This window comes from Rutilus rutilus, assembly GCF_951802725.1.
Source record: "Rutilus rutilus genome assembly, chromosome: 1".
NCBI lineage: Eukaryota > Metazoa > Chordata > Actinopteri > Cypriniformes > Leuciscidae > Rutilus > Rutilus rutilus.
This window is the reverse complement of record NC_140209.1, coordinates 52439741-52465814: the sequence shown is the minus strand read 5'-3', so window position 1 is coordinate 52465814 and position 26074 is coordinate 52439741. Positions and strand designations below refer to the sequence as shown.

General features: G+C 36.6%; 1 protein-coding gene across 2 annotated transcripts in view; it reads left to right on the top strand.

Moving 5' to 3' along the window:
* The window catches only part of ntn1b (netrin 1b), a 61078-nt gene extending 38175 nt beyond the window's left edge, over positions 1–22903 (top strand). For both annotated transcript variants that reach the window (XM_084404941.1, XM_084404942.1), the window contains exons 4-7: positions 1820–1969; positions 4462–4515; positions 8838–8912; positions 21297–22903. In XM_084404941.1, coding sequence (XP_084261067.1) covers positions 1820–1969; positions 4462–4515; positions 8838–8912; positions 21297–21619 — 602 coding nt within the window. In that variant the 3' untranslated portion in view covers positions 21620–22903. The remainder of the gene's footprint in view (positions 1–1819; positions 1970–4461; positions 4516–8837; positions 8913–21296) is intronic.
* The last annotated feature ends 3171 nt before the right edge of the window (positions 22904–26074 follow it).

The window sequence follows — 26074 nt, the reverse complement described above, 5'->3', positions numbered from 1 at the left end:
GAGACTGAGACAGACAGACAGACAGACAGACAGAGAGACTGAGACAGACAGACAGAATGATAGATAGACAGACTGAGAGACTGAGACAGACAGAATGATAGATAGACAGACAGAGAGACTGAGACAGACAGAATGATAGACAGACAGACAGACAGAGAGACTGAGACAGAGAGACAGACAGAACGACCACCCGTCAGACAGACAGACGCTTGAACAGTGTCTACAGTATTTAGTGCGTTCAGATCAGTCACTTGTGAGGTTGCATAAAACTCACAGAGAAAAAAAAGCCAAATGATTAACGGCGCAATGACTCGTCTCTTCAGAACAACCATTTCTGTTCTGGCACTGCTAAGACTGTGTACAGCTTCTCCAGGGCAGACATAAATCTGAGACGAACAATTGCCTTTGTTACTAATTCAAGAAGTCAGAATTCATTTTTTTTTAGCTTTCACTACGGCTGGACCCCTTCATATAATTTCCAAATTAATCCCTGGCTACATAAAAAAACGGCTGAAGGCCTGATGGGAAGAGTTAAGTTGAGACTTCAAACAAGCAGCTTTATGGTAAACGTTTGGCAGCGTGAGCGCACAAAGAACTTCTCACATTTTAACGTGTGATCGTCTCGACTAACAGCTCAGCCAGAGCACCTTTGAAGTACACGCCGTTCCGTCATTAATGTGAACATTATTCAGCCTTTATTTGTGAGGGTTATTCGATGCCAAGAGTCAAGAGAAACTTGATCAGACGGTGCTCGGCCTATGCGAATGACAGCGCTGTGTCAGAACGTGAACGCTTGACAGGTCTGTTTCCTCCACACGGCGGGTATCCACCATATCCACATACACTCTCTGGACATGATCCAGACCTAGTGCATGGACACAGGTGTGGGCCATAACTGTTCTTAAAACCCCACTCATTTATTTTAAACTGAAGTTTCTGGTTTGTGATACGGCAAAGTAAAGTACCAGGCTTGATATATCATTTTAAGGGGCATAACCCAGGTATAACCTTGCGCTCCCCCGCTGTGAAATCTTCTATGCCATGGCAACAGAAATAATATTTGACCTAAGTTGCAAATGTGTGTCTGAAGTCTGTATTGAATGCAGTGCAATTAAAGACAGTGATCTGCGAAATAATGGCGAGAGATGTCTTTATATAGAGTTTCCTTGCGGGAGAAAACAACATATAAAGTTACCAGTGTAGTCCGATTCAAGGCAAAATAAGCCATGAGAAGGTTATTTTTTTAGTGAATCAAAACACACAGCGCAAGCAGTAGCCTCATTCACAAACAAATGAATATTATGAGCCAATTCTTTTTACTGAATCAAAAACATAGAGCGCAACTAGTGTAGTTTGATTCCTGAACAAATGACTCTTATTAGCCGGTTCTTTTTAGTGAATCAAAAACATAGAGCCCCAAATTACTCTAATGAGCCAGATATTTTTAGGAAATCAAAAACATACAGCATGACGTGTAGTCTGATTCCCGAACAAATGATGGTACTTTGCTTTAAAAGAATGAATAGCTCAAAACCAGTTCACTATTTTGATTCAGTCGACAATTCTTTCACTGAACTGATTTCAACAGAGCTGTAACTGAATCAACATGCGATCCTTACGCAGCTGAAAGTAATTATTATTTTCAGTGGGTCTCTATATTTTTGAGTTGATACATCACGTAAAATAGTGATCATTTGCAGTGTAAACATGTATGTAGAGCCACGGTACAGTATTACAAAGTGCAAAATCAGGCAAATATGAGTCACTAGATCATTAAAGTGCTGCATCAGTAACCACTGGTTTTATGTTTTCTCTTCAGCCTGTGATTGTCATCCGGTCGGTGCAGCTGGTAAGACCTGTAACCAGACGACTGGACAGTGTCCATGCAAAGATGGTGTGACTGGCATCACCTGCAACCGCTGCGCTAAAGGATACCAGCAAAGCAGATCACCTATCGCCCCTTGCATCAGTAAGATTCATCTGGCTTGTTCTTTTTCTTTCTTCTACCGTGTCTTCCAAAAAATTTTTTATACATTTTTAGTGTCAAAAATGAACAAATTAATTACACTATCCATTCAAAAGATTAGCAAGATATATTTTAAAAAGAAATTAATACTTTTACTCAGCAAGGATGCATTATATTGATCAAAAGTGACAGCAAAGGTATTAATGTTACAAAAGATATATATTTCAATAAATGCTGTTCTTTTGAACTTTCCTGAAAAAAAATTGTCTCCACAAAAATGATTAAATATTAGAATGATTTCTAGATGATCATGTGACACTGAAGACTGGAGTAATGGCTTCGCCATAACTAAATATATTAAAATAGAAATCCGTTTTAAATTGTAATAATAATCATTTGCAATATTATTGTTTTTGCTTAATTTTTGATAAAATAATTGCAGCTTTGGTGAGCATAAGATATTTCTTTCAAAATCATTAAAAAATCTTGCTGACTCAAAACTTTTGAACAGTAGTTCAAGTATATCAAATTCAAGTATATTAAATAAAAAATAGGGGCCGTTTACACAACACCGTTTTCAACTAAAAACTGAAAACGAATACATTTTAGCTGTTCATTTACACTACACCGGCGTTTTGCTGGCTTGAAAATGCACATTCTTGAAAAAGGGTTTCAAAGTGCAAGTTTTTGAAAACGATACAGTTATTGTCTGCATGTAAACTACGAAAACGCAAATTTGTGAAAAAAGGTGACGTCATGCGCATGAGTATTACGTGTTCGGTCTACAGGTGCGTAGTGTTTCTTTACAAAGTGACATCGCCAACTACTGGCCTGGCAGCAGAATACAGCGTTTTTAATCGTTTTCGCGGATCCTTGTGAACGAGGATCTTTTTGATAACGCTTTCGTCTGTACGCGAAAAAGGCACAGGAAAAGTACATCCGTTTTTAGTACATCGTTGTTGTGTAAACGTACCTTAAGAATTAAGAAAGCCTGCAATAAAATGCAATAGACACTTTAATAGAAATGTTGCCTAGGAAACCTTTTTATGGGAAATTGATTGATACAAAATTATTTTATTGAAAGTTAAATCATTACTGATGAATAAATTACAAAACAAAATCGAGATTGTATGTTCTAATATGGGTAACATAATTAGAATAATCATTAGTCAATCTAAGTAAATCTGTTAAACTTTAAGAACAGCTTCATATTTACTAGTCGTAAAAAATAGAAAGTGTATTTCTAAAGCATTTATAAATATTTATGAGAGTACCAGAAGATCAATTGTAGACCTTTTATTTATTAACCACAACAAATAAATAGGAAGCTAATGTTCAGGAAAACATTTCTGAATTATCTTAAATTTCATTGTCTCTACCTCTTGAAAAATGAGTGCGACCTACAAATAAATAACGAATAAGAAAGAAATCTACTATTATGCAGCTTCCTTCAAAAATTATTCTTGGACTAAATGAGGTGGTGCAACATGAGTTGTTTCCCATTACCACCCACAGAGACATTAATAAAAATACTCCAAAGAAATTTTGCATAAACACCTATTATTATTCATGATTTCATGGCCCCGGCCCATTTAATTTCCGTATCGGTCCCCTGTTCCATTATTTCCTTGGATGGACATTTCGCTGATTGCCCTCCGCTAAGTCAAACAGACCATAAAGCCCTGGCTGACATGACCTAGTCTGCCCCGAACCTTGCTGACGGCCTTTCAACTCATAAATCTCACGCCCGCCGCAGGGGCATGATGGGTGATATGTTTATTGGCAGTATCAACAAGGCAGCAGACGGTCTCTGTGGCGATTAAGGACAGGCCCACACAGCAGCTGGCATTTCTCGATAAGATACTCACTGGGAGAGCAATACAATATGTGGCTATTAATGTGAACCGCTTCTATTATGCACTAACTGATGACATGGAAATAAAGATTTATCTGGCCCTCTGACAAAAGCAACTATAGACATGAAGCCATTCAGATTTGCTTGGCAAGGATTCACGTAGACAAATGAAACCCTTAGAAACTAGATTTCCCCTAATTTCTCAGGGTAAGTAACAAATGTGCTGTTAAATCTGGAGAGAGAGAGGGAGCCCCGACAATCGAGTGGAAAATATTTGGTTTCTCATATATTTCGTGATATAATGTGCTTTTGTTTTAATAGCCTGATATTAAATTTTTGCGACATCACACATTTTGCCAACTGCACATTTTAACAAGCCTCGATCCCCCATCGGCGTATATCTAACAGCAGAACGCTTAAAAGAGGAAGAAGGGGCTTCAGAGAGGAAACTCATTAAAACTAGACACCACCACGTCTTCATGTCACCAGTGATATGTCTAATAAACCTGATATGTCTACTAAAATTTATCTGAAAAACTAATGAAAAAAAAAAGGTGCAATGTATATTGAAAGCAGCAATGCCTAGAAGAAAATTTATGGCATTAGGTTTTGATTGTTTGTTCTTGACTGTTTGTTACAGAAATTCCTGTTGCCGCACCCACAGCCACCTACAGCAGTTCAGAAGAGCCTACAGGTGAGTGCAAAATAAATGAAACCATTTACTGGCATTATTGTGGCATCAAGCTCTATATGGTTAAATATCTCAAATACAAATTTGTATTTTCTGCCCGCAATGAGTAACGCAAAGGAATTGTCTTTAAGCGTAATAGTTAATAAGATGAATAAAATGGAATATAATGTTAATAATAATGTAATTAATAATAAATAAATCATTTAAATTAAAGGTACACTGTTAAAAAACAAAACTGCATGTATTTTGCGGAAGAACATTGTTTTGGTTGTGCTTCGGCTCTGCGTGACTATGAGGATGAATATGGTTATCCTACTGCTCATAAAACATTCACTACTAGGCTTAAGAGATATAATCAGTTTAGATGGAAAGGATCTCAAGCTGACTCGCTGAAGACGTCACTGTAGCTTTACCCATTAATAGACTACTAAACAACCACAATAAATTGACCCTTCACAATAGATAATGCTTTACAATAAACTCTGTTAGAGAGCTACATATGGCAATTTATCTGTTCAATAAAATACCTTACTCACCTGTTGAGTAATAAAAACACAGACATCTCTGTGTCACTTTTACAACATTTTAAATCCCTCAGTTCTCGTCATCACCGAAAAGCAAAGTCAATGTTGATTCTTGTTTACAAGCTCTGTCGTTTTCTCATTTTGAACCAAAAAACGCTATTTAAAAACGTGAATCACATATTAATTCTATTCAATATTATATTAATAGTATATTAATCTGTGGTACAAATATGCTGTGTTACTGTAGCTTGTCTCTCATTTCACTCCAAAACAGATCAATATTTCATGTCCATTTATGTTTATCAGCTACCTGTGTCAGTATTACACAATAAACCTTTTCAGGGTAGATACAAGACCTCTCGTGTCTGTACTGCAAACATTTGATTGCCAAAACAGAGCCATAAAAATGTATTGGTGGATCTTTCACACATATGATCTGGTGATATCAACATAAGCCAATGCTTTCCTTCTCCACATGCTTTGTCTCGGTCACCATCAAAACTGGCTGGGACCTTAATCTGATTACATGCTTCATTTGAACACGTTTGCTTTTCCGTCACACTCTCGCAGCGCTGTGCCGTAAGGGAAAATACACCCTTGTACTTTCATTCATACTCAATTACCCAAGCTGCCCGATCACTGTCTGCGCTGTGGGAGTAACGCCCGTGACGTGCAGTCGTCCCATGGAGCCAAACTCAGCTGCTAAACACTTTCTGGCTCTGAGATGTTTCAGTAAGAGTGTTTCAATTTCCCCGGGTTAGCGCACATGCAACAGACACAGTGGTGGTGGTCATTGTGACCATATTATTAATTGAGAAAATAAAATTGGCTGGTAAGTGTATAAAATTCTCTGTTCATCACCAGCCTTTACAATTGTACAAAGCATTAAATCTCGAATGTCCTTCAAAATAACTAAACTCACACTGAGTGAAAAAGAACAGTTCACTTTGCATTCACATTGACATTGGCCTTGTAAGTGGACTCAGACCACTTATTTTTTCTCTTTTTATATCAGCTAATACGTTAGGTTTTCTGTCATACTTATTTTTAAAAGCACTAAAGAGGGGAAAAAAAGAAGAAAAAAAATTATAAAGGAAATGAATTACAGAATGACAACATAAGACTTGAAACATCACTATCATAATAGATAAACGCTACTGTTAAAACGTTTGGGGTCAGTAAGATTTTTACTACTTTTAATACTTTTGTTCAGCAAGGATACAATAATGACAGTAAAGACATATATAATGTTAAAAAAATTCCTATTTCAAATAAATGCAGTAATTTCAGCTTTCTATTCATTAAAAATGTTTGAAAAAAAAAAAGAAATTGTATCATGGTTTCCACAAGGATATTAATAAGATATTAATGTTTTCAAAATTGTTTTCATGAAATCATACATACAATATAGGGCAAAAGGGCAAAACCTAAATGTATTAGTAAATTTAACCTCTCAAGTACCTGTCCTGCTGTACTCTACTGTGAAGAACTCTACTGCGGTGGGGCTGCCCGGTGGAGCAGCACAGTTGTGCTTGAGGGACCCTATTAAGCAGACATTTGTCCCTCCACAGGGTACATCCATTATTTGGGGGACGTGGGTGTAATGGGCAGCGTCAGGCATTGTGCTGCATGCCTAATGGACGCCCAGTCTTATCAAAGAGAAGCAGGATGAGGCGGACAAGGGCCATCGCCACACAAAAGCCGCCCCGTCCTCCGTTCATGCATTAACATGGAAATCAGGCGTGGCTGATATGGACTCGTCAGAATCATTTACTTTGTGCGACTCCACCCCCTTCTCTGCACTTTCTCACTCCCTGCCTCCAGTTCTCCCCCCACGGTCCTTCACATCCTAATTCTGCGCACCACCTTTTTGTGTTACCACCACCCCCCAAAAGCTGCCAGACATCTCGCTCTTCTAGCACCCCCCCTTTTACTTTCCCCTTCAAACTTTTTTATATTCGGGTTGGTGGTTCTTTCCTGCTTCGCCGTTGCCCAGGTAACCTCATTCAGACGGAATATAAAGGGACATGAAAAGGGTGGATTGGACAGAGGGCTGGAGAAAATAATGAAGTTTGTCCATATTCAGGCGAAAGCTGAAAGGTCTTCTCGCTCCCATCTCTTCCAGTCCACCAGAAATCTCGAGGTTATTACGCTATGTGAAGTAGCTGCGACGAGAGACTCTCGGGTTTCGGTTTGCAACAGGAGAACTGAGCCATTTTAACACTCTGGTCTCAGTCCAAGAGTTGCCTGGCGTTGAAGCGACTCCATCGCCGAGGGCTCAATGCGGGGTTCGGGTCTCCATGGTGGTGTCGAATAGATCCGCTGAGCGCTAGAGCTATAAATCATTGCGCGCTGGATGCCGTCCCTGAGGTTTATATGTGGAAAGCTGCGTTTAAATGAGGATTCGGTATTGTGGGCATTGTGACGGGGGTGCTCTGTGTCTGAATGAAGTTTAAATGACCTGTGAACCCCCTGCCCTGACATTGCTGAGTAAGTGGGGGGATATGGGGAGGCGCTTGATAATTAGGGTGAGAAAATGACTGGGTTAAGTGAAGAAAAGATTAAATGATTAAATACCCATTAAGTCTTAATTAGGTCTAACGTAACTCTCTTTAAATGTGTGAATGAAACAGCAGCCCCAAAATCATCTGGACACTTGAGTCGCAGTTAAAAGTGCATGAATGCTATTGCATTAGACAATATCATACAAAACAAGTGGCACTGACAAACATATTATGCTTTTGTAGTAACTTTTAACCAATGAGTCCCAAGATGACTTTTAGTGCATGTATTGAAAACGGAAATAGCATATCAAATTTTTTTTCTTGGAAATTTTTTTTTAAATGCTACTTGGTTTGATATTTTGTTATCTAATGCAATGATATTAATACATTAGTGCCACAGTCAAGTCAATTGATAGTTTATACTTTTTTTTTTTACTATTAAAAAGTAAAAAATATTATACTTTAATATAATTCTAAAAACTTCCCCCTTAAGGTTGTGGTACATGTGTCTTTTTGCTGTGAAATCTTTATTGATTTTTATAAAGTAAATATAATAATAATTTTTTATATTGTTAGTAATATTTCTAGATGAACACTTACTGGACTGCAGCAACATAGGTTTACTTGATTATCAATTCGTCATTTTCTAGAAAAAACATGTTAAGATGATTTATAAGAACGTTTATTTGTTCATCTCTCAATCATCATTGTATTGCATTGCAATATGTTTTACCCCCCAAAATTAAAAACTACAGAGCTTCTTCTTACTAAGACATATTATTGGGAGATTTAGGGTAAAACATAAATTGATATTTATATTCCTTTTATGTCTCTTATACTGTTATAAAGAACTCATTGATTTACATTACAAGCCATCAGAATTTCATCTAACTTTTTGGTAATATAAATATCAGCAACTGCACCAAATTGCACACTTTTGCTCAGTTTGGGCCTCTGAATAAAAGTGTTTTTTTTTTTCCTCCTCGAGTATGATCTTTAGATTCTCATATATCATACTAAATGAGCCATAAAAGCCTGATGTATCAAATGTGATACTCAAAACAAAAAAATAGCATATGCATACTTTTTATTTATTTAGATTTTGTCTCAAGGTTCAATAAATTCTTCCAATCAAAAATGTTTTTTTTTATGTCAGGCTTTACAAGGGAAAGTACCAAAGATGGTGAAATGGCAGATGTTTCTCCACCTGCAAACACTTCTGAAAACCTAATTTTGTTGTTTCTCACAGAAGATTTTACCTGTGTTTCACTAGTTATCTGTTTGCTATCTTCCTCAGACTGTGACTCCCACTGTAAGAGCCCCAAGGGCAAGATGAAGGTCACCATGAAAAAATACTGCAAAAAAGATTTCGGTAAGTAGCTGTTTTTTTAGAAACGCCTGCTGTCTTTTCACTTCACGTCACTAGACATCTTTCTCTTCTAGGTCTATTCTATCTCTCTCTCTCTATGTGCTCCCCCTCTCTCATAGCGCGGACAGCTTATTCAGAGGCTAAAGGTTTATGTTATAGCATCAAAGCGTGTGAACTCAGCAGGTTTCTCCAGATGGACACGCTCAAACTGCCTCGCAGCATCTAGAGGACAAAGGGGACAGCTGGTTCCTGTTCAGAGCAGAGATTTCACAAGTTTAAGTACTAATATAGTTAATATAATAAAGGACTTATAGAAGTTCAAGAATGTAGTTGTAGGTTTTAAGTGGCACAACAGATTCTTAAAAATCTGGTCAATGCAAGTTTTTTTTCGTCTTCTTGTGAAAGTTGTAGTACCACACATGAGAAACAGATTACAAAGAAAAGAAAATATACAAAAAACTCCACATACACTAAATTTCAAACTCTATTCAACTGTAGTAAACCAAAGTAGCTCAACTGGTAGAACAAGGGGTCGGTAAGATTTGTTAATGTTTTAAAAGAAGTCTCTTCTGCTCACCAAGGCTGAATTTATTTGATAAAAAATACAGTAAAAACTGGAATATGGTGAAATATTATTATTAAATTATTAATGTAACATTTTATTTATTCCTATGATCAAAGCTGAATTTTCAGCATCATTACTCCAGTATTCAGTGTCACATGATCCTTCATGAATCAGTCTAATATACTGATTTGGTGATCAAGAATTGTTATTATATAGGAAGTTATTTTTGTAAAAATCATTTTACCCTTTTTTTTCCCGATTATTTGATATAGAAAGTTAGAAAGAACAGCTTTTATTTAAAATAGAAATCTTTTGTAACATAATTTGCAAATTACTTTACTGTTACTTTTGATCAATTTTACTGACTCCAAACTTTTGATATAGTTCTTGGTAGTCCATCGATGTTGATGATGACAATCCTTTGCACAGCTCATCTATATAGTAAATAAATAGTTATAATGGCAAATTGTATACTTTGAATGTTATTTTACAAATTTTTTTAAGTTTCTCTGAATCAAATTGTCTGTTAAATTCATAAATGCACATACAAACTGTATTTGTTATACTTCACCTTTTATGAGGGCCCAATATAAAGGCTCTTGCATGCATATTCGGTAGAGGCAGAATCTGTCTTTGACTGTACACATGTCCTCTGGCTGTTCGCAGAGATGAGAAAAAGAAAAGATGTTTGATTTCACAGTGTGATATCATAAACTCATTCCTTACTGGCCTCAGGTCTGGAAACACATCTGAGATTTGCGGTGTCCAAGAGTGAGGACTGCACTGCCTCTGCAAAAACACACTGCCAAGCTAGAAAGAAAAACTAAAATGAAGAGAGACAGACAGACACACGTCCTAAAATGGTGCAATGCAGTCATTTTTCTGTCCTTACTGAACCCGGAAAATTTATAAACAAACAGTAGCTAGGTTTCCACCCAAAGCTGAGAAATTAACTTTTAAACATTTGTGAATAATGCAGCGTTTCCATGTGTTCAAGAGAGCAAAATCATAACTTCCTGGGATATTGGTGCAAAATATATAATTAAAATGGAAGTTACTGCAATTGCGGAAGAAACTATAGCTCTTTTATCCTACTGTACATCATAAATGACTTGCGTCTGAGCGCATAGATGAAACGCAGTAAATAAACGCGTCATGTTATCTTGCATTCAGAGGCCTGGTGCTTGTGACCGCAATCATGCAAGATGCTTCTGGGAAGGAATTAAACCGAATTATTCTGATGACAGACTTTGGCTCAGGCATTTCAGAACGATCAAACCAACATTTGAGATGCTGTGCAATAAATTGGTCGCTGGTTAGTCAAGTTATCCTCTCACATCCACTGTTGAGGCAAAGTCACATGAGTTTTTTTGTTGTGCATGGGGGGGATTTATTCAGTAAATGTGTTTCTATCTTTTATGGAGTAACGCAATATTGTAACGGATTACTTTTAAAAGTAACTTTCCCCAACACTAGTTAGCATTACATTTTATATTTGAAATTGAAAGTTTAAAGTGCAAAACTCGCTGATCATGTTCTCCAGCATGATTTGAAAATGATCCAAAGAGCATCTTGAGCTTCAGTGGAAGTAAAAACATCTGCACAAAGAAGTTCGCATGTACAAATTTGCTTATTTGATTAGTGACCTAGAAATAGTGCAGAAGCAACTTTGCTTTAATGTGCAAAAACTTTTTTTATTTCCTTAAAGGTACACTGTGTAGGAATTTCTCCCATCTAGCGGTGAAATTGTATTTTGCGTTCAAACGAATAGTGCTCTCTAGCGCCATCGTTTTTTCAAATGCGTGTTGCAACTACGGTAGCCGTTGTGTACCAAGAAGCTATGACAACATGTCTTCCAATAGCACTTCATCAAGTTTAACTATACATGTTCTACTGTTATGCTGCCTATATAATGAATTACACAACCAAGCAATGAAAAAAATCTTGTAATTTAGACCGTAACATTGACTTACTTCAGCGTCCCTTTCAAAGTCTTTCTCCTTCATTAGCTCTTTCCACCTGGGAAAAGCTATCCCGATATTTACCCTTGTTTTTTTAATTCGTCGGTCACGTTTCCTTTTAAATACATTTTTTTGCTTTTTTGGCGACGAGGATTCCTTCTCCTGTGGCTCGGCATAAGTATGATCCTGCATTATGAAGTACCGTGCAGTGCAGCCTTTCAAATTTGCCGGAGCAGTGACAAGCGCCTCTCATTTGTACGTTTCAGCTGGTTTCAGTCACGTGACGCTGGCTCTGAACGAAAACGCGTTGTGGAAACGTGTTGAGGTAGGCTAGTGCTTTTTGTCCCTCTCTGCTATTATAGTTTTTCAAAATGGCGGAACGACATGGAAGCCTCCTTGGACTTACCCGTCAAATGTAAATAAAAATAAGAAATTCTTCGCTTACGAGGATAAGTCAGATCATTGGCAGAGGTAATTTTATATCGATGAGGACATATTTATGAAAAAAAAAGACATTGATTTTAGCTAATAAAATACTTAAAAAACTACACAGTGTACCTTTAAATGAAAAACATTCCAGATTGTCAATGTGGTTTCAGAGTTTTGGGACCCCAGCGTATATGAAGGCCTCAGCATGTCTGCAGCATCTAGTACAAACTGAAATGTGAATTTGCGGCTAAAACTATTGCACACAGAATTAGGGTTATAAACACACAGAGAGAAACACACATTTCCAATTTATCCCAATCACACAGGCCATCTAAAGTGCAATTTCCTCATTAATACAGCACCTTATCTATATTAAGATCTCTGTACTTCTCATTACTTTTAAATGACTCATTTACAATCCCTCTCTGCTATCACATTGGTTCCCAAAACATTTTTAGGCATCTCCTGGGGCGAAGCAGATAATATTAATATAGATAATATCCACAGGTTGAATTAGCAACCACGAAGACTAACTGAACAATAAAAATGAAGCAAAGAAAGAGAGAGAACGAACTATTAATGGCATTGCTGGTCATCTGTAGCTGCTATCGTTCAGGCTGTGATATTAAGTTTCATTCGTTTTTCACTCTCAGCCACAAAGGTTGCTCTCTTAGGGAAGTCATTCATCATGTTGATGTTATATAGGACAGGTAACATTGGCTAAGGCGAGTGTCCTGACTGCAGTATAAATCTCATTGGGTGGGGTGTATGGAAGGGCTAATGGCGTGTCCCCGTTCAACCGGCCCCCATGTGCGAGAGAGACCCAATGATTTTTTCGGTAACACTTTAGTTTAGGGTCCTATTCTTACTATCAACTAGCTGCTTATTAGCATGCATATTACTAGGATGTTGGCTATTTATTAGTACTCATAAAGCACATATTAATGCCTTATTTTGCATGCCTTAATCCAATCCAACCCAATACCTAAACTCAACTACCACCTTACTAACTATTAATAAGCAGTAATTAGGAGTTTGTTGAGGCAAAAGTCGTATAGTTATGAAATAGGTGAGAATTGGACACTAAACTGTGACCAATTTTTCTTTTTCACACAACACAACATAAGCAATATTTGCAAGTCTGGCCTAGACTTATAATGTTTTATTAACACAGGATCCATTTTTTCTGGCATCCATTGGCTAGCGTTACAGTAGGCCTACACTGTAAAAAATGACGTGATCAATAAGTTATGACAACATATGTTTTTACATTGCTTTAACTCACCAAAATAAGTTAAGCAATTTTCAACTTTATGTTATATAAGATTCAACTCAATTTGAAAGTCAGTTTGATGTCATTTAAGTTGAAATGACTTAAACATCTAAGTTGATTGTACTTAAAAATTTAAGGCGGCAACTTTTTATATAAATTACACACCCATATCGGAAACGCAAAATTTGAAGCTTTTAAAAAAGTGTTTTTAATAAGTAACTAGACAAGAATGTTTGGGCGGTGATTGTGTGCAGTTTTTGTTGTAGAACAAAATGTCCAAGTATCATCGACTTAAGTTTACCACAGACCTTATTTTACTCATAAATAATAAAAAAAAACCATAGGAAATTTTTAAGGGAACTCTACAACCTCAAATAAGATGTTGGACAAAAGGTTTCCTAGAAACATTTCGACCTGGGCTCATATAGCACACGACAGACCAGACCACCTTGTGCAATGAGTCTCAGTGAAACTGCAGTGAATGCTTGTATCAAAGAGGTACAAATTGTCCAGAACTCCCAGGACATTTACACTACTGGTCAGTGCTGCTGCATCCAGCTCGACATTTCAGTCCTGGCCTTGGTGAAGTTTTAAATCTGTCCAGCGCTGGCGGATGAGACCGACAGTGTGGCGAGAAAGGAAGAAATACTCCCCGTCGATCCGCTTTTGTTCGGCGTCGCTACGGAGACAGCGGTCCGAAAGGGTCGCATTCTCCTACTCTTGGGTGGGGGGAGAATGACAATGAATCAAAGAACTGTGTATGTGTGTGTGTCAGTGTGTGTATGGAGCTGCTTAGCATTGCCACACACACACGGCGGAGGCAGCAGTCAGTACCCCGGCGTAAGCGGCTGGGCGTAGGGCGTCCCAGCGGGGAGCTCGCAGGAGCTTCAGTGTGGTAATCAGGCGCACTAATTAGATTAGAGCTCGGCTTGTGTACCGCGTGCGGGTCGTGTTCCAGCACACTGACTGCACACACAGAAAACCAGCGGGACACCTGGCAAATCTAGGGGCCTCTTCCTCTTTTTAAATTCATTTCTCTCCCTCTCTCAATCAGGAGAGAAATCCCTTACCTTCTAACTCTTTTCTTTCTCTCTTTCTCTTTGCATTGTCATGAAAGAAAATAAAAGTGGTCTCATCCCATTCAGCTGATCTCATGGAGCTTTGGAGATGGATTGTCTTGCTGGCCTGTGCCGTGTGGCCTCATGCAAAAGAGGGTTTAACTTGCCAGATTAAACAGACCCTATAGACACTTTAACATAGCCTATTCTTATCTTGTGCATCTTGGCTTGTGGTGTGTTTAGCCAATTATTCTATATTATCACCAAGATATGTCAGGATTTTATGCCACATAATATAGAAAGGTCAACCGTTTTAATTTAACGTTAAGATTTAGATTCAAATGTATGTTTTCTTTTTATATTTTTAATATATATATATATATTAAATCTTTGTAAAAAAATAAATAATTTTTTTTTCATTATTCTTCAAGTCACAATTGAAATAAAAATTGACAATTCTTATTTTGTCTTTTATGGAATAGTGCAGAGTTTATTATAAATCATTTGGCTGTGCACATCTTCATTTTTATTTTAATGTGTCCTCAATCTTTTATCACAATAACTTCTCTTATGATGTGTTCACTGGCGTGAGGGCGGGACAATCTGTCACTCACATGACATCACAGCAATAGCAAACTACAACCATCCAATCAATTCCATATAGACAAAATCAAGTTTACAATTTATTATTTTTTTTGTTCGAGAAGCTGTTTCACTCAAATATACGTCACAATAGGGAAGTAAATACTATTACAACTTCCGTTTCATATCACTAGTAGCCTACATTTCTATTGTCCTGCAGTGTGACAAATACATATTTACTTTTTTTGAAATACAAATATTCCATGTAGTCAGTCAGTTAATATGAGCTCATAAAGAAAATATGCTTAATTATAAAATAATTAACAAAATGTGGTTTAAAGTCATGTTAGATGGACCATGGCATGTCAAACCACAGGTGAAAGCATTTCTTGTAACCTACTCACTAATATAAAATGATTACAAAATAATTCATTCCGAGAAATATTTTATTGCTCAAATTCATCTCAAAACTGCATATTTATTGCTATTTCATAGGTCACAGGACTTCCTGGAGTTCTATGTTATTTTTCATTTAAGTCCTATTTAATTTTCATCAATGTTTAAACATTTAATTTATATAAACTTTGTCAACCTAAAATATGTTAGGAGAAAAAAAATGTACATAATTTTTTTTATATAGCATCATTTGGATAATTTATGAAGAGGACTTTGGAAGATTGTGATGAGAAATGTTTGAGCTGATATTTACAAATTAGTTGATGTAAATTAGCACTCTGAGAGACACTCTAAAGGAGACACTTTCTTTTTCTCCTTTTAATTTCATTGCTGACTAGGAGAATCTGTCTACTAATAAGATCTCCTTTCTCTTTCCCATTTTCTCTCTATAGCTGCATCATGGTCAGAAACAAAGTTGTCCAACTAACGTATGAACAAAATCTTTAATTTGCCGCAGAAAATAGTCTTTCTTAGTACCTGGACAAATCTGGAAAGCGTTTGCCACCCGCATGGCGTATCTGAGGCTCAGTACTGGATTCAGACAGGAAATGTGCCAGTTTGGCAGGGTACGATGAAACCAGTGCCAGTGATCACAGCATTAAAGCGTTGTGCAGAGAGAGAGAGAAAGATTTGATATATTATAGTAACATACTCTCAATATAAGCTCACTTCATGCAGTATGTGTAAAATAAACAGTGATGACATCACTTTTAATATATTTTCAGCACAAAGCGTTTAGGTTGGTTCTCCTCGTGTTTGTTTGAAAGTCATACAATAGTACACACACTGCTGTGTGGTTGCTAACCTATTTGTTTAGTTGCTACAGTATGTGGTTGCTAAGGTGTGCTGTCTGGTTTCTAGGATGCTGTTATGTGGTTGCTAAGGTGTATTAGGTTGTTGCCATGATGTTGCTATGTGGGTGTTAAGGTGTTCTATTTGGAGGCCAGGATGATGCTATGTTGCTAATATATTCTGTGTGATTTCAGTTTAACATATTCTTTGTTGATGCCAGGATGTTGTTATGTGGTTGCTAAGGTGTTCTAGGCAGTGTTGGGGGGGTGACGCATTACAAGTAACTTGAGTTATGTAATCAAATAACTTTTTTCAAGAAACAAATAAACGCATTACAAGTAACTCGAGTTATGTAATCAAATTACTTTTTTCAAGTAACAAGTAATGCATTACAAGTAACGCAAGTTACTTAATCAATTTTTTTCAAGTAACAAGCAACGTGATTACAAGTAACGTGAGTTATGTAATCAGATTATTATTTTCAAGGAACAAGTAATGCATTACAAGTAACGCAAGTTACTTAATCAGATTTTTTTCAAGTAACAAGCAACGTGATTACAAGTAACGTGAGTTATGTAATCAGATAATTTTTTCAAGTAAAGTAACGCATTACAAGTAACTTGAGTTATGTAATCAAATAACTTTTTTCAAGAAACAAATAAACGCATTACAAGTAACTCGAGTTATGTAATCAAATTACTTTTTTCAAGTAACAAGTAATGCATTACAAGTAACGCAAGTTACTTAATCAATTTTTTTCAAGTAACAAGCAACGTGATTACAAGTAACGTGAGTTATGTAATCAGATTATTATTTTCAAGGAACAAGTAATGCATTACAAGTAACGCAAGTTACTTAATCAGATTTTTTTCAAGTAACAAGCAACGTGATTACAAGTAACGTGAGTTATGTAATCAGATAATTTTTTCAAGTAAAGTAACGCATTACAAGTAACTTGAGTTATGTAATCAAATAACTTTTTTCAAGAAACAAATAAACGCATTACAAGTAACTCGAGTTATGTAATCAAATTACTTTTTTCAAGTAACAAGTAATGCATTACAAGTAACGCAAGTTACTTAATCAATTTTTTTCAAGTAACAAGCAACGTGATTACAAGTAACGTGAGTTATGTAATCAGATTATTATTTTCAAGGAACAAGTAATGCATTACAAGTAACGCAAGTTACTTAATCAGATTTTTTTCAAGTAACAAGCAACGTGATTACAAGTAACGTGAGTTATGTAATCAGATAATTATTTTCAAGGAACAAGTAATGCATTACAAGTAACGCAAGTTACTTAATCAGATTTTTTTCAAGTAACAAGCAACGTGATTACAAGTAACGTGAGTTATGTAATCAGATAATTTTTTCAAGTAAAGTAACGCATTACAAGTAACGCGAGTTACGTAATCAGATTGCTTTTAGTGTAGGTTCAGACTAATGTGAGCAGGCATTCACTCATCTCACTTAACAGATTCAGCATTTCCCAAAATGAATAAAAAACAGTTCAATTCAAACTCAGAATATTATGAAAACCTGCAATAATTACATTTTAATTTAATGACCTTCTGGCTGCTGACCTTCGATGATCCAGTTCAACCATACTAATAAGCAAAAAGTAGTTTAGTTAATCATCACATTTGTGTTTCATTTTTTTATTGCTGAAGATTATTGCGTCATATTCTTCAGTGATCCAGAACGGCAGAAGAGCTGAAAGGTTTGTTTGAGCTGCGCCCTCTACTGGACAGGCATAAAAATGCATTTCCTTCAGCCTGAGGCTTATTCATTTCACTTTTGGTGTGAAAGTGCCTTAACATTTTTCAAAAATACAACTTAATTTTTTTTTTTAAATAAGCAAGCCCAGGTGAGAAAAAGTAATGCAAAAGTAACGTAATGCGTTATTTTCCATAAATATTAAATAAGAAACGCAAATGGTCACTTTTTAGGGAGTAATGCAATATTGTTATGCATTACTTTTAAAAATAACTTTCCCAACACTGGTTCTAGGTGATCACAAGGACAATGCTGTGTGGTTGCTAACATATTCTAAGTGGTTGCAAGGATTTTTCTATGCGACTGCAAAGGCGTTCTGGATGGTTTCTAAGTGGTTACTTTTGGAAACAAGCATAAAGAGTCAATTAAGTATATGGTATGAGTTTCACTTTCAAAATGGAACTTTTTAGGCAATTTTATCCTTTTTAGTATCAATTCTAATACAAGCTGAACACAATTTAGCAAACACCACTAATGAGTCAAAGCAGTTGTTTTCAACCTTTTTTAAATAAGCTCAACAACACATTTTGAATCAGGTTTCGGCTCGCTGCCGTCTCCCGCTGTGAAGAAACGAGAGCAGGTCAAGAGCGAGACCCGGAGCAGGATTCTCACGCTGCTCTTGGACCGGGCACCGCCGGCCGGGCTCAGATAGCTCATGAGGTCGAAACACATCCGCAATTCTTCTGGCAACTTCTCTGTGGCTGGGATGATAAACAGTGGCCCCCCTCCTCTCTCAGCCGCGCTACCCTCCGCACACCCTTCTTTTCTTTTTATCTCTTGTTATTTGGATGGCGAAGCGGGCTCCGGCCCAGAGAAACACAGGCGATGAATGGAGGGGCTGTGGGAGTGCGTTCTCTCAAATTGGGTGCAATTTGCTCGCAGCCTCCCCCCCTGCTGCTCAATTGGGACATTCCATTCAGCGATCGGGGCGATCCTTGCCTCCCTCTCTAAAGAGAGTGTTCACATTCAAGAGCGCAAAGAAAGAGTGCTAGGAAAGAAAGAGCACTTCCTGTGTCATTTTCACACAATGCTGTAATGGCATATTTCTTAAACATGATGTGCCACTGGTTCACGGGTTACTGGCTGCTGGGTGTGTGTGAGTGTTTCAGGGCAGCACAGCGATGCCTCCCCGTTACACACCGGGTCCATGCTAAATGCGTAATCGAGGTCTTTCCCCCCCCTCTGGGCGTCCTCCCCGTGTGAAAACACTTCATGTCAAGTACAGATTAGCTCGCAATCTGCGAGTCTGATGATAGTTAAAATGCATGACCCGAGGGGATTTCTGCCGACTGGGTTTGTTAGCGGTTACCACATGGGCTGGATGTTAACATCTGATGTAGAACTTTTATGTTTGCTCCATAGCTGTGGATACCTAGTGTCCAAAATACTGAGAACACATCAAATCTTTTTCTTCTTCATTTAAACCTGTAAATAAACCTGTACATTTTAGGACTTTGAATGATTTTCCTGGGAATAATATTGTATAATTATTTGTTTTTAGTTAAACTAAAATGATTATGATGGTATAATTTTCAATAAAAAAAAGTTTTGAATGTTTTAAGATTTTGAACAATTGAAAACAAGGAAAAGTTAAAATACAATTGGTATAAAATCCTAAAACATTCAAAAGTGCTCAGGTAATGTCAATGGAATGACCCATTTCAAGGGTGGCCGAAAATACATATCTTCATATTTACAAGTAAAGCTTCATATAGGTTTTCTATGATTGCATAATTCTTATTATTACACTTTTCACAGATATAGGGACTAATGTATACTCATTCAATAACATTTGTCTGATAATCTTAGATCCTCATTGTTTTTCTATTGTGCATCTGCTGTCACGTTGAACACTTTATTTAAATGTACAGTATTAGATTGTAACTGTTCTGACTGTTCTCGGCCCGCCGGATGTGATATTCTGGCCAATGAGTTCCCCACCCCTCTCTTAAAGTCACATAAAAGCTGAACGTTTCACACTAAAGATAATGAAGAGAACGGAATGGGCGGGTCTCCATCTTTTCCGTTTTATCAGTGTCAGGAGATGGAAGGAAAGCATTTCTATGGCAACTTCCATTGTGGTCAAACATCACTTTAAATATACTGTGGTTTTACCAAATGATACTATGGTAACTGTGGCTCAAATTGGGTCTGCTTCAGGACCCAGATTTTATATTGGACAACAAATAATGACTCTTCCTAGTCCCAAAACTTCTAATCTTAGAAAACTATTTTAAAAAGGTAAACTTTGTGTGTGTGTAAAATTCAAAATTGAATATATTTATTCAATTAAATATATATTTAATTATACTAACCATAATTTGTTATTAATATAATTAAAAATAAAATTATAAAGATAATATTATATATAAATAATGTAAATATTGTATATCTTTTAAAATACGTTATGATTTTTGTGTGTGTATGTGTTCCTTTCTTTTATTATTTCTCTGTGTATAAAAAAGGATCTGACTATTTATAATACTGTTGCATTATACTGACATATAATTGTTTATATATACATATGGATGGACGGACGGACGGACGGACGGACGGACGGACACTGTCGGGCAAAAAACTTGCATCTTCAAAACCAATACTTTTCAGGAAATGGAAAAATACTTAATTAAACACTGTGTTGTCAAAGTTTATATTGTGGCTTTACATGGTCAGACATTTGCATGTGTCATTATATTATTAATATTTTATCAAAATCAAGCTCAAATAGATTTGTCCAGTGTTTTGTCCCTCATTAGAATGGCCGACTTTATTCCGTGGCAGAAACAAGCTTCCATAGGTTTCCGCTCATATATACAGGGTGGGCCATTTATATGGATACACCGTAATAACATGGGAATGGTTGGTGATATTAAAGTCCTGTTTGTGCCACATTAGTATATGTGAGGGGGCAAACTCCTCAAGATGGGTGATGACCATGGTGGCCATTTAGAAGTCGGCCATCTTGGATACAACTTTTGTTTTTTCAATAGGAAGAGGGCCATGTGACACATCATGTAAATAACTCATGAACGAATAAAGTTACGTTGAAACCAAGCACACCATTGTTTTTCTTGTGACATTACCAATTAGTTTGATGTGTCACATGGCCCTCTTCCTATTGAAAAAACAAAAGTTGTATCCAAGATGGCCGACTTCTAAATGGCCACCATGGTCACCACCCATCTTGAGGAGTTTGCCCCCTCACATATACTAATGTGCCACAAACAGGACTTTAATATCACCAACCATTCCCATGTTATTACGGTGTATCCATATAAATGGCCCACCCTGTATATATAAATAAATATATATATATATATATATATATATATATATATATATATATATATATATATATATATATATACATACATACATACATACATATATACATATATACATATATACACTGTATATGTTTTGAATTTTTCCCTGCTGACATATTTTGTGGTCTGAATCGTCCTCATTTCGCTGTTCCCACTTCTCTCTGCAGTGGTCCAGGTTCACGTACTAAAAGGAGACAAGGCGGGCGAATGGTGGAAATTCACTATCAACATCATATCCGTCTATAAGCAGGGGGGACACCGCATTCGCAGAGGAGACCAGTCCCTGTGGGTCCGCGCTAAAGACGTGGCCTGCAAGTGCCACAAAATTAAACCCGGGAGGAAGTACCTGCTCATGGGCTCTGACGGCGACGACTCCCGCGGCCAGAGCGGCGTGGTGGCGGACAAGGGCAGCCTGCTCATCCCGTGGAAGGACCTGTGGGCCCGTCGGCTTCGGAAATTCCAGCAGCGTGACAAGAGGGGCAAGTGCTAGAGGAGGAAACATAGAGGGATTGAAGAACAGGAGAGAAGGAAAGACAAAATAACGACCCGAGCACCTACAAGTCGGAGCAGGTTGATTGACGATTGATCAGAACCGTGGTGAAGGACAACCACTTTTTTTGCCTTCCGTCATTTAGTGTTTTTTTTTTGTTTTTTTTGTTCCCATCAAGATTTTATTTTTTCATATCTTCAATTTTGCAGAATTTGCACCTACTAAGTATACATATATGTAAAGTCGTTTATGTGTGATCCTTTATGATTTCTGCCTTTTTCCACAAATATAAAAAGAAACAAGCTACTGAGTCAATGTATCTACACGAACGTTTCACTTCAGAGGAACGGTGTTGGCGGTCGACATGTCAAAGCGCATACAGTGGGGTCTGGGGGCTGGAATTATACGTAGTTGCAGAAATGTAACACAAAGAAGAATTTAAATGACAAAATATTCACGAATCTGCAAATTTATTATTAAAAATGATTTGACCTGTGGTGCACATTTGACTCGTTGGGATGACGTTGCAATCCCATTCCCATTCTTTCAAAGAAAATAAAAGAATTCATTACTTTCATTATCTCCCTCAGATTTTTGGGCCCCACCGTACAGTTTTTATGAGAATGCAGCATACGTGATTATGAGGGAAGATCTGTTAAGCCAATACATGCCAAAATTAGATACAACATCCTTTACATTCCTTCCTCTCAGATAGAAAATCTGTTGACAATACCTCTGTTGCTGTTTGGAAGAACTGTGATTGGTTCAAAATTGCACGACACCATAAGGCTTACTTCGTGCCAAAAGCTATGCTGATACTTTTGGCCTTTGATTCTTTGATAACTGTGGTGATCTTTCAAGTGTGAAGTCTACCTTCTCTTCCATAACTAGCTGTAGTATGAGTTTAGAAATACAAATAGAGTATGATTTTTTTTTTTAAACCACTATGATTTTTGATTTGAAAAACAAAAGTGTATTTTCATTATGAACAACAAGTTCCCTCTTTACTGCAGACTCCAACTTATATTATACAGAACAAATCTGAGATTTTCCAGATATTGATCATGCAATAATCACAAAATTCCCCAAAAGTAGATTTGTCATCAGAGAAGCTCAATGTCCTTCAGCATGTCAAGATGACTAGAGTTTGATGAAATTTTAATGTTCTAGATACTAAAATTGAGACATACTGTAAGTCATTGCTCATGGATCAATGAACACAAGCCTGATTGGTCTTCATGGCTATGTTGACCAGTGTATGCAAACGTAAGGTTACATCGTACCAAAATAAATAGGATAAAATGACTCTTATTATTTAGAGAAACAAACAATTTTCTGTGTTATCACTTGTGTGGGACCTTTCTTTGCTCTGGTACTTTACTACAGTGATATGCTCTACTGTTTTTGTATAGTTGTATAGTTTTCTTTTTTTTTTGTACAATATTTAGTAGATTATATTCACATGCAATTAACCATTTTTTATTTTATGAATATTCTGAAAATAAGAAAAAGGAATTTTAGATTTTCTTTGTTTACACGAGTTGATAGTGTAGAGAGAGGGATGTACTATGTCTATGTGACATGAAAATATGCGCGCGCACACACACACAAACACACACTTTAACATCCAGTCACTGTCCAGCTCTGAATCTCTGACAGCGACTACGAACTGAAAGTCAGTGACTTTGGTTTATTAAAACTCACAGATGGTCTAGGTCTTTGGAGACACCCTGACCTCACAAGTAGACTTTGACCAGTTTTCCAGACATTTTGGAAAATGACTCTGAACAGATTTTTTTTTTTTTTTTTTTTTTTTTTTGATGAAGACATTTACAATGTTCATGGTCCTCCTGTATATGATGTTTTACTGTGTACTTTGCAAAAGCTGTGTATTGTCCTGTAATGCATACTAATATATTATGATTCTCATAAATGAACATATTTAATGATACATGAACTCACATGGCTGTGTGTTTATTTTTGGTCCCAAATATGATATTTTATATATTATCTCCGTTTTTTTTTAGTACAACCACTAATGACTAATAAAAAAAAGAAAACTTTAAAACTATATATATGTATACTTGTAATTATATTCAATTATATTGTGGCACAATAATAAAAAATGTCCATTAATAGTAGCAAAATAATTTCTAAGATGCAGTTATTTTATTGTATATAATTATAAATGCACTTTATAAACCCCAACATTTTTTATATGGATGAACGTAGTTAAAAACTATAATTATATAATAATTATTTTAATTTCATAATAATAATTATTATTATTATTGCTGTAGTAATTATTATATTGAAATTGTTATACAATTTATTATAACTTATAATGATAAATAATAATAATATAATAGATTAATATATATGTGTGTGTGTGTATTTATATAAATAAAATGTATATATACACAGACACACACACACACACATTATATATATTATTATATATATTATATAATAATACTTATTATTTATTTATTCTATAGTAGTAGTAATAGAACATCATAAAATTTCAAATGTCCTAGTGATATTATTTTGTTCCCTCATGGCCAGAAAGAGACTACACAGATGAGCACTCTAGGCTAATTTAACAGTACCAACTAAATAACAATAAAAAATTATAATTGTAACAATTCCGAAAGCCAGAATCGTAAGCCAAGTTAAACACAACCAAATACTGTACGTCAAGTGCCGCACGGATGGAGGTCCTGTTAAATGCGAAGCGAAGAGTTAGTGTGAACAATAAATGTCAAATGGAAGTAAAATACAGTTCTGTTTTTGCGACGAAACCCAGCAGCAGACGCGATAAGCTGCATCATCATTTACTTTGGCTCTCTGGACCTCAATAAAGACCAGAGCCTTTCAGAAGGGCTTCAACATGTAAATGTCAGGGCCCGTGTATTTCAGCTTTAACTAACCCAGTGATATATCAAACACATAAAACAGACCACTGGTAACAGGGTGGGCACTTGGTGGTTCTTATTCAAATGAAAACTAAGCCATTTTCAGAAATCTTCTGCATTGAGGAGGTTGCCATTTGTCCTAAACATCCATTTGAGCAATACAGCAGGTGTATAAAAGTACAAAGGCATTTTCTTAAAGTGGATGTATGGTGGAATCAAGCAAATATACTGAATATACTGTTAAAGAATTACGTCAGTCAGTGTCAGGACAACCAATAGCAATAGAGGAGACAGTGACATTTTAAACAGATATGACTAAATGGAAAGTGTACATTTCCAATAATTTAGGGGGATATTCTAAGGGAAGCACCAGTTAAACGCAAACTCCCCGGCCTGCTCTCAAAACATTTATCTTAGACACACTCCCACCATTGTGTCTCTGTTAACAGCCATCAGGCACCTCCTAAAACAACGGCTTCCGGAATGTCTGCAAGTGTGTGTAGGGCTGGAAAGGTCAAATTCAGATCACCCCAAGACACGACTACACCAGCGCAAGCACCAAAGAGCATATCTTGTTCTCAGAGCATCAGATGGGTAGCTGAACCTCAGCCGTGTGCTGTTGTGACGGGAAGGACGGATCAACGCTGTTTGTCTGGGTTTCTCAGCCTCAGCTTCTGAAGCCTATGGCCTAATGAAGCCTAATGAAACCTCATTAAACTTCTTGAGGTTAGTCAACATTGCCCATTTACTGTAGATCACATTCATTCTGCTTTCATTTCAAGGAGAAATGTTTAATTTGGTTCTAGTATGAAGAACCATTCCCTTTCTCTCTATCTACAATTTTGATCTCTCTCAGTCCTGAGGGGCCCTTGGACTTTCATCTACAGTATTAACCCTCAGCAAACATCTCGTCTAGTTTATTGAGTTTCCTTTTTTTGCCATTAATTTGCAAAGATTTTTTTTATTTTTTTTATAGACATGCAGATGTCATCTACAGTTGCAATCGACAATATTCAACTCCCATTGCAAACCAGGTTTATTGGCAGAATGTACAGACTTTCAGCTGTTTGCAATGAACGAATCAAACAAAAGTAATTGAAATAGCTCAACACAACAAATGTTTCAAGTGGTTTCCCCAAATTCAACTGAAAATGCAATAATTTAATAACTTCCACAGTTTCAAAATTATTCAACCCTCACAGAATCAATAGAATCCCTCACAACTGCACAAATCTGCTGTCTCAAGCACACCGGATGCAAGTAATCAAGGGCTTCATTAGTTGCACCAGGTGTGCTTGAGCTAGAACACATGAAATACATGATCTGGCTAGGTTTTTTTGAGTGTCACGTTTGACTGATATGTTAGAAGTATGGTTAAAAGAATGGTCCAAAAAGTTGAGAGAAGATATCATCGCCCTTCATAAACAAGGAACAGGATACAAAAAGATAGCGAAGGCACTTAATGTTCCTAGAGACATCGTTGGAAGCATAGTTCGTAAGTTCGAAGTTAAAGGAACAGTGGTTATACATTACCTGGACG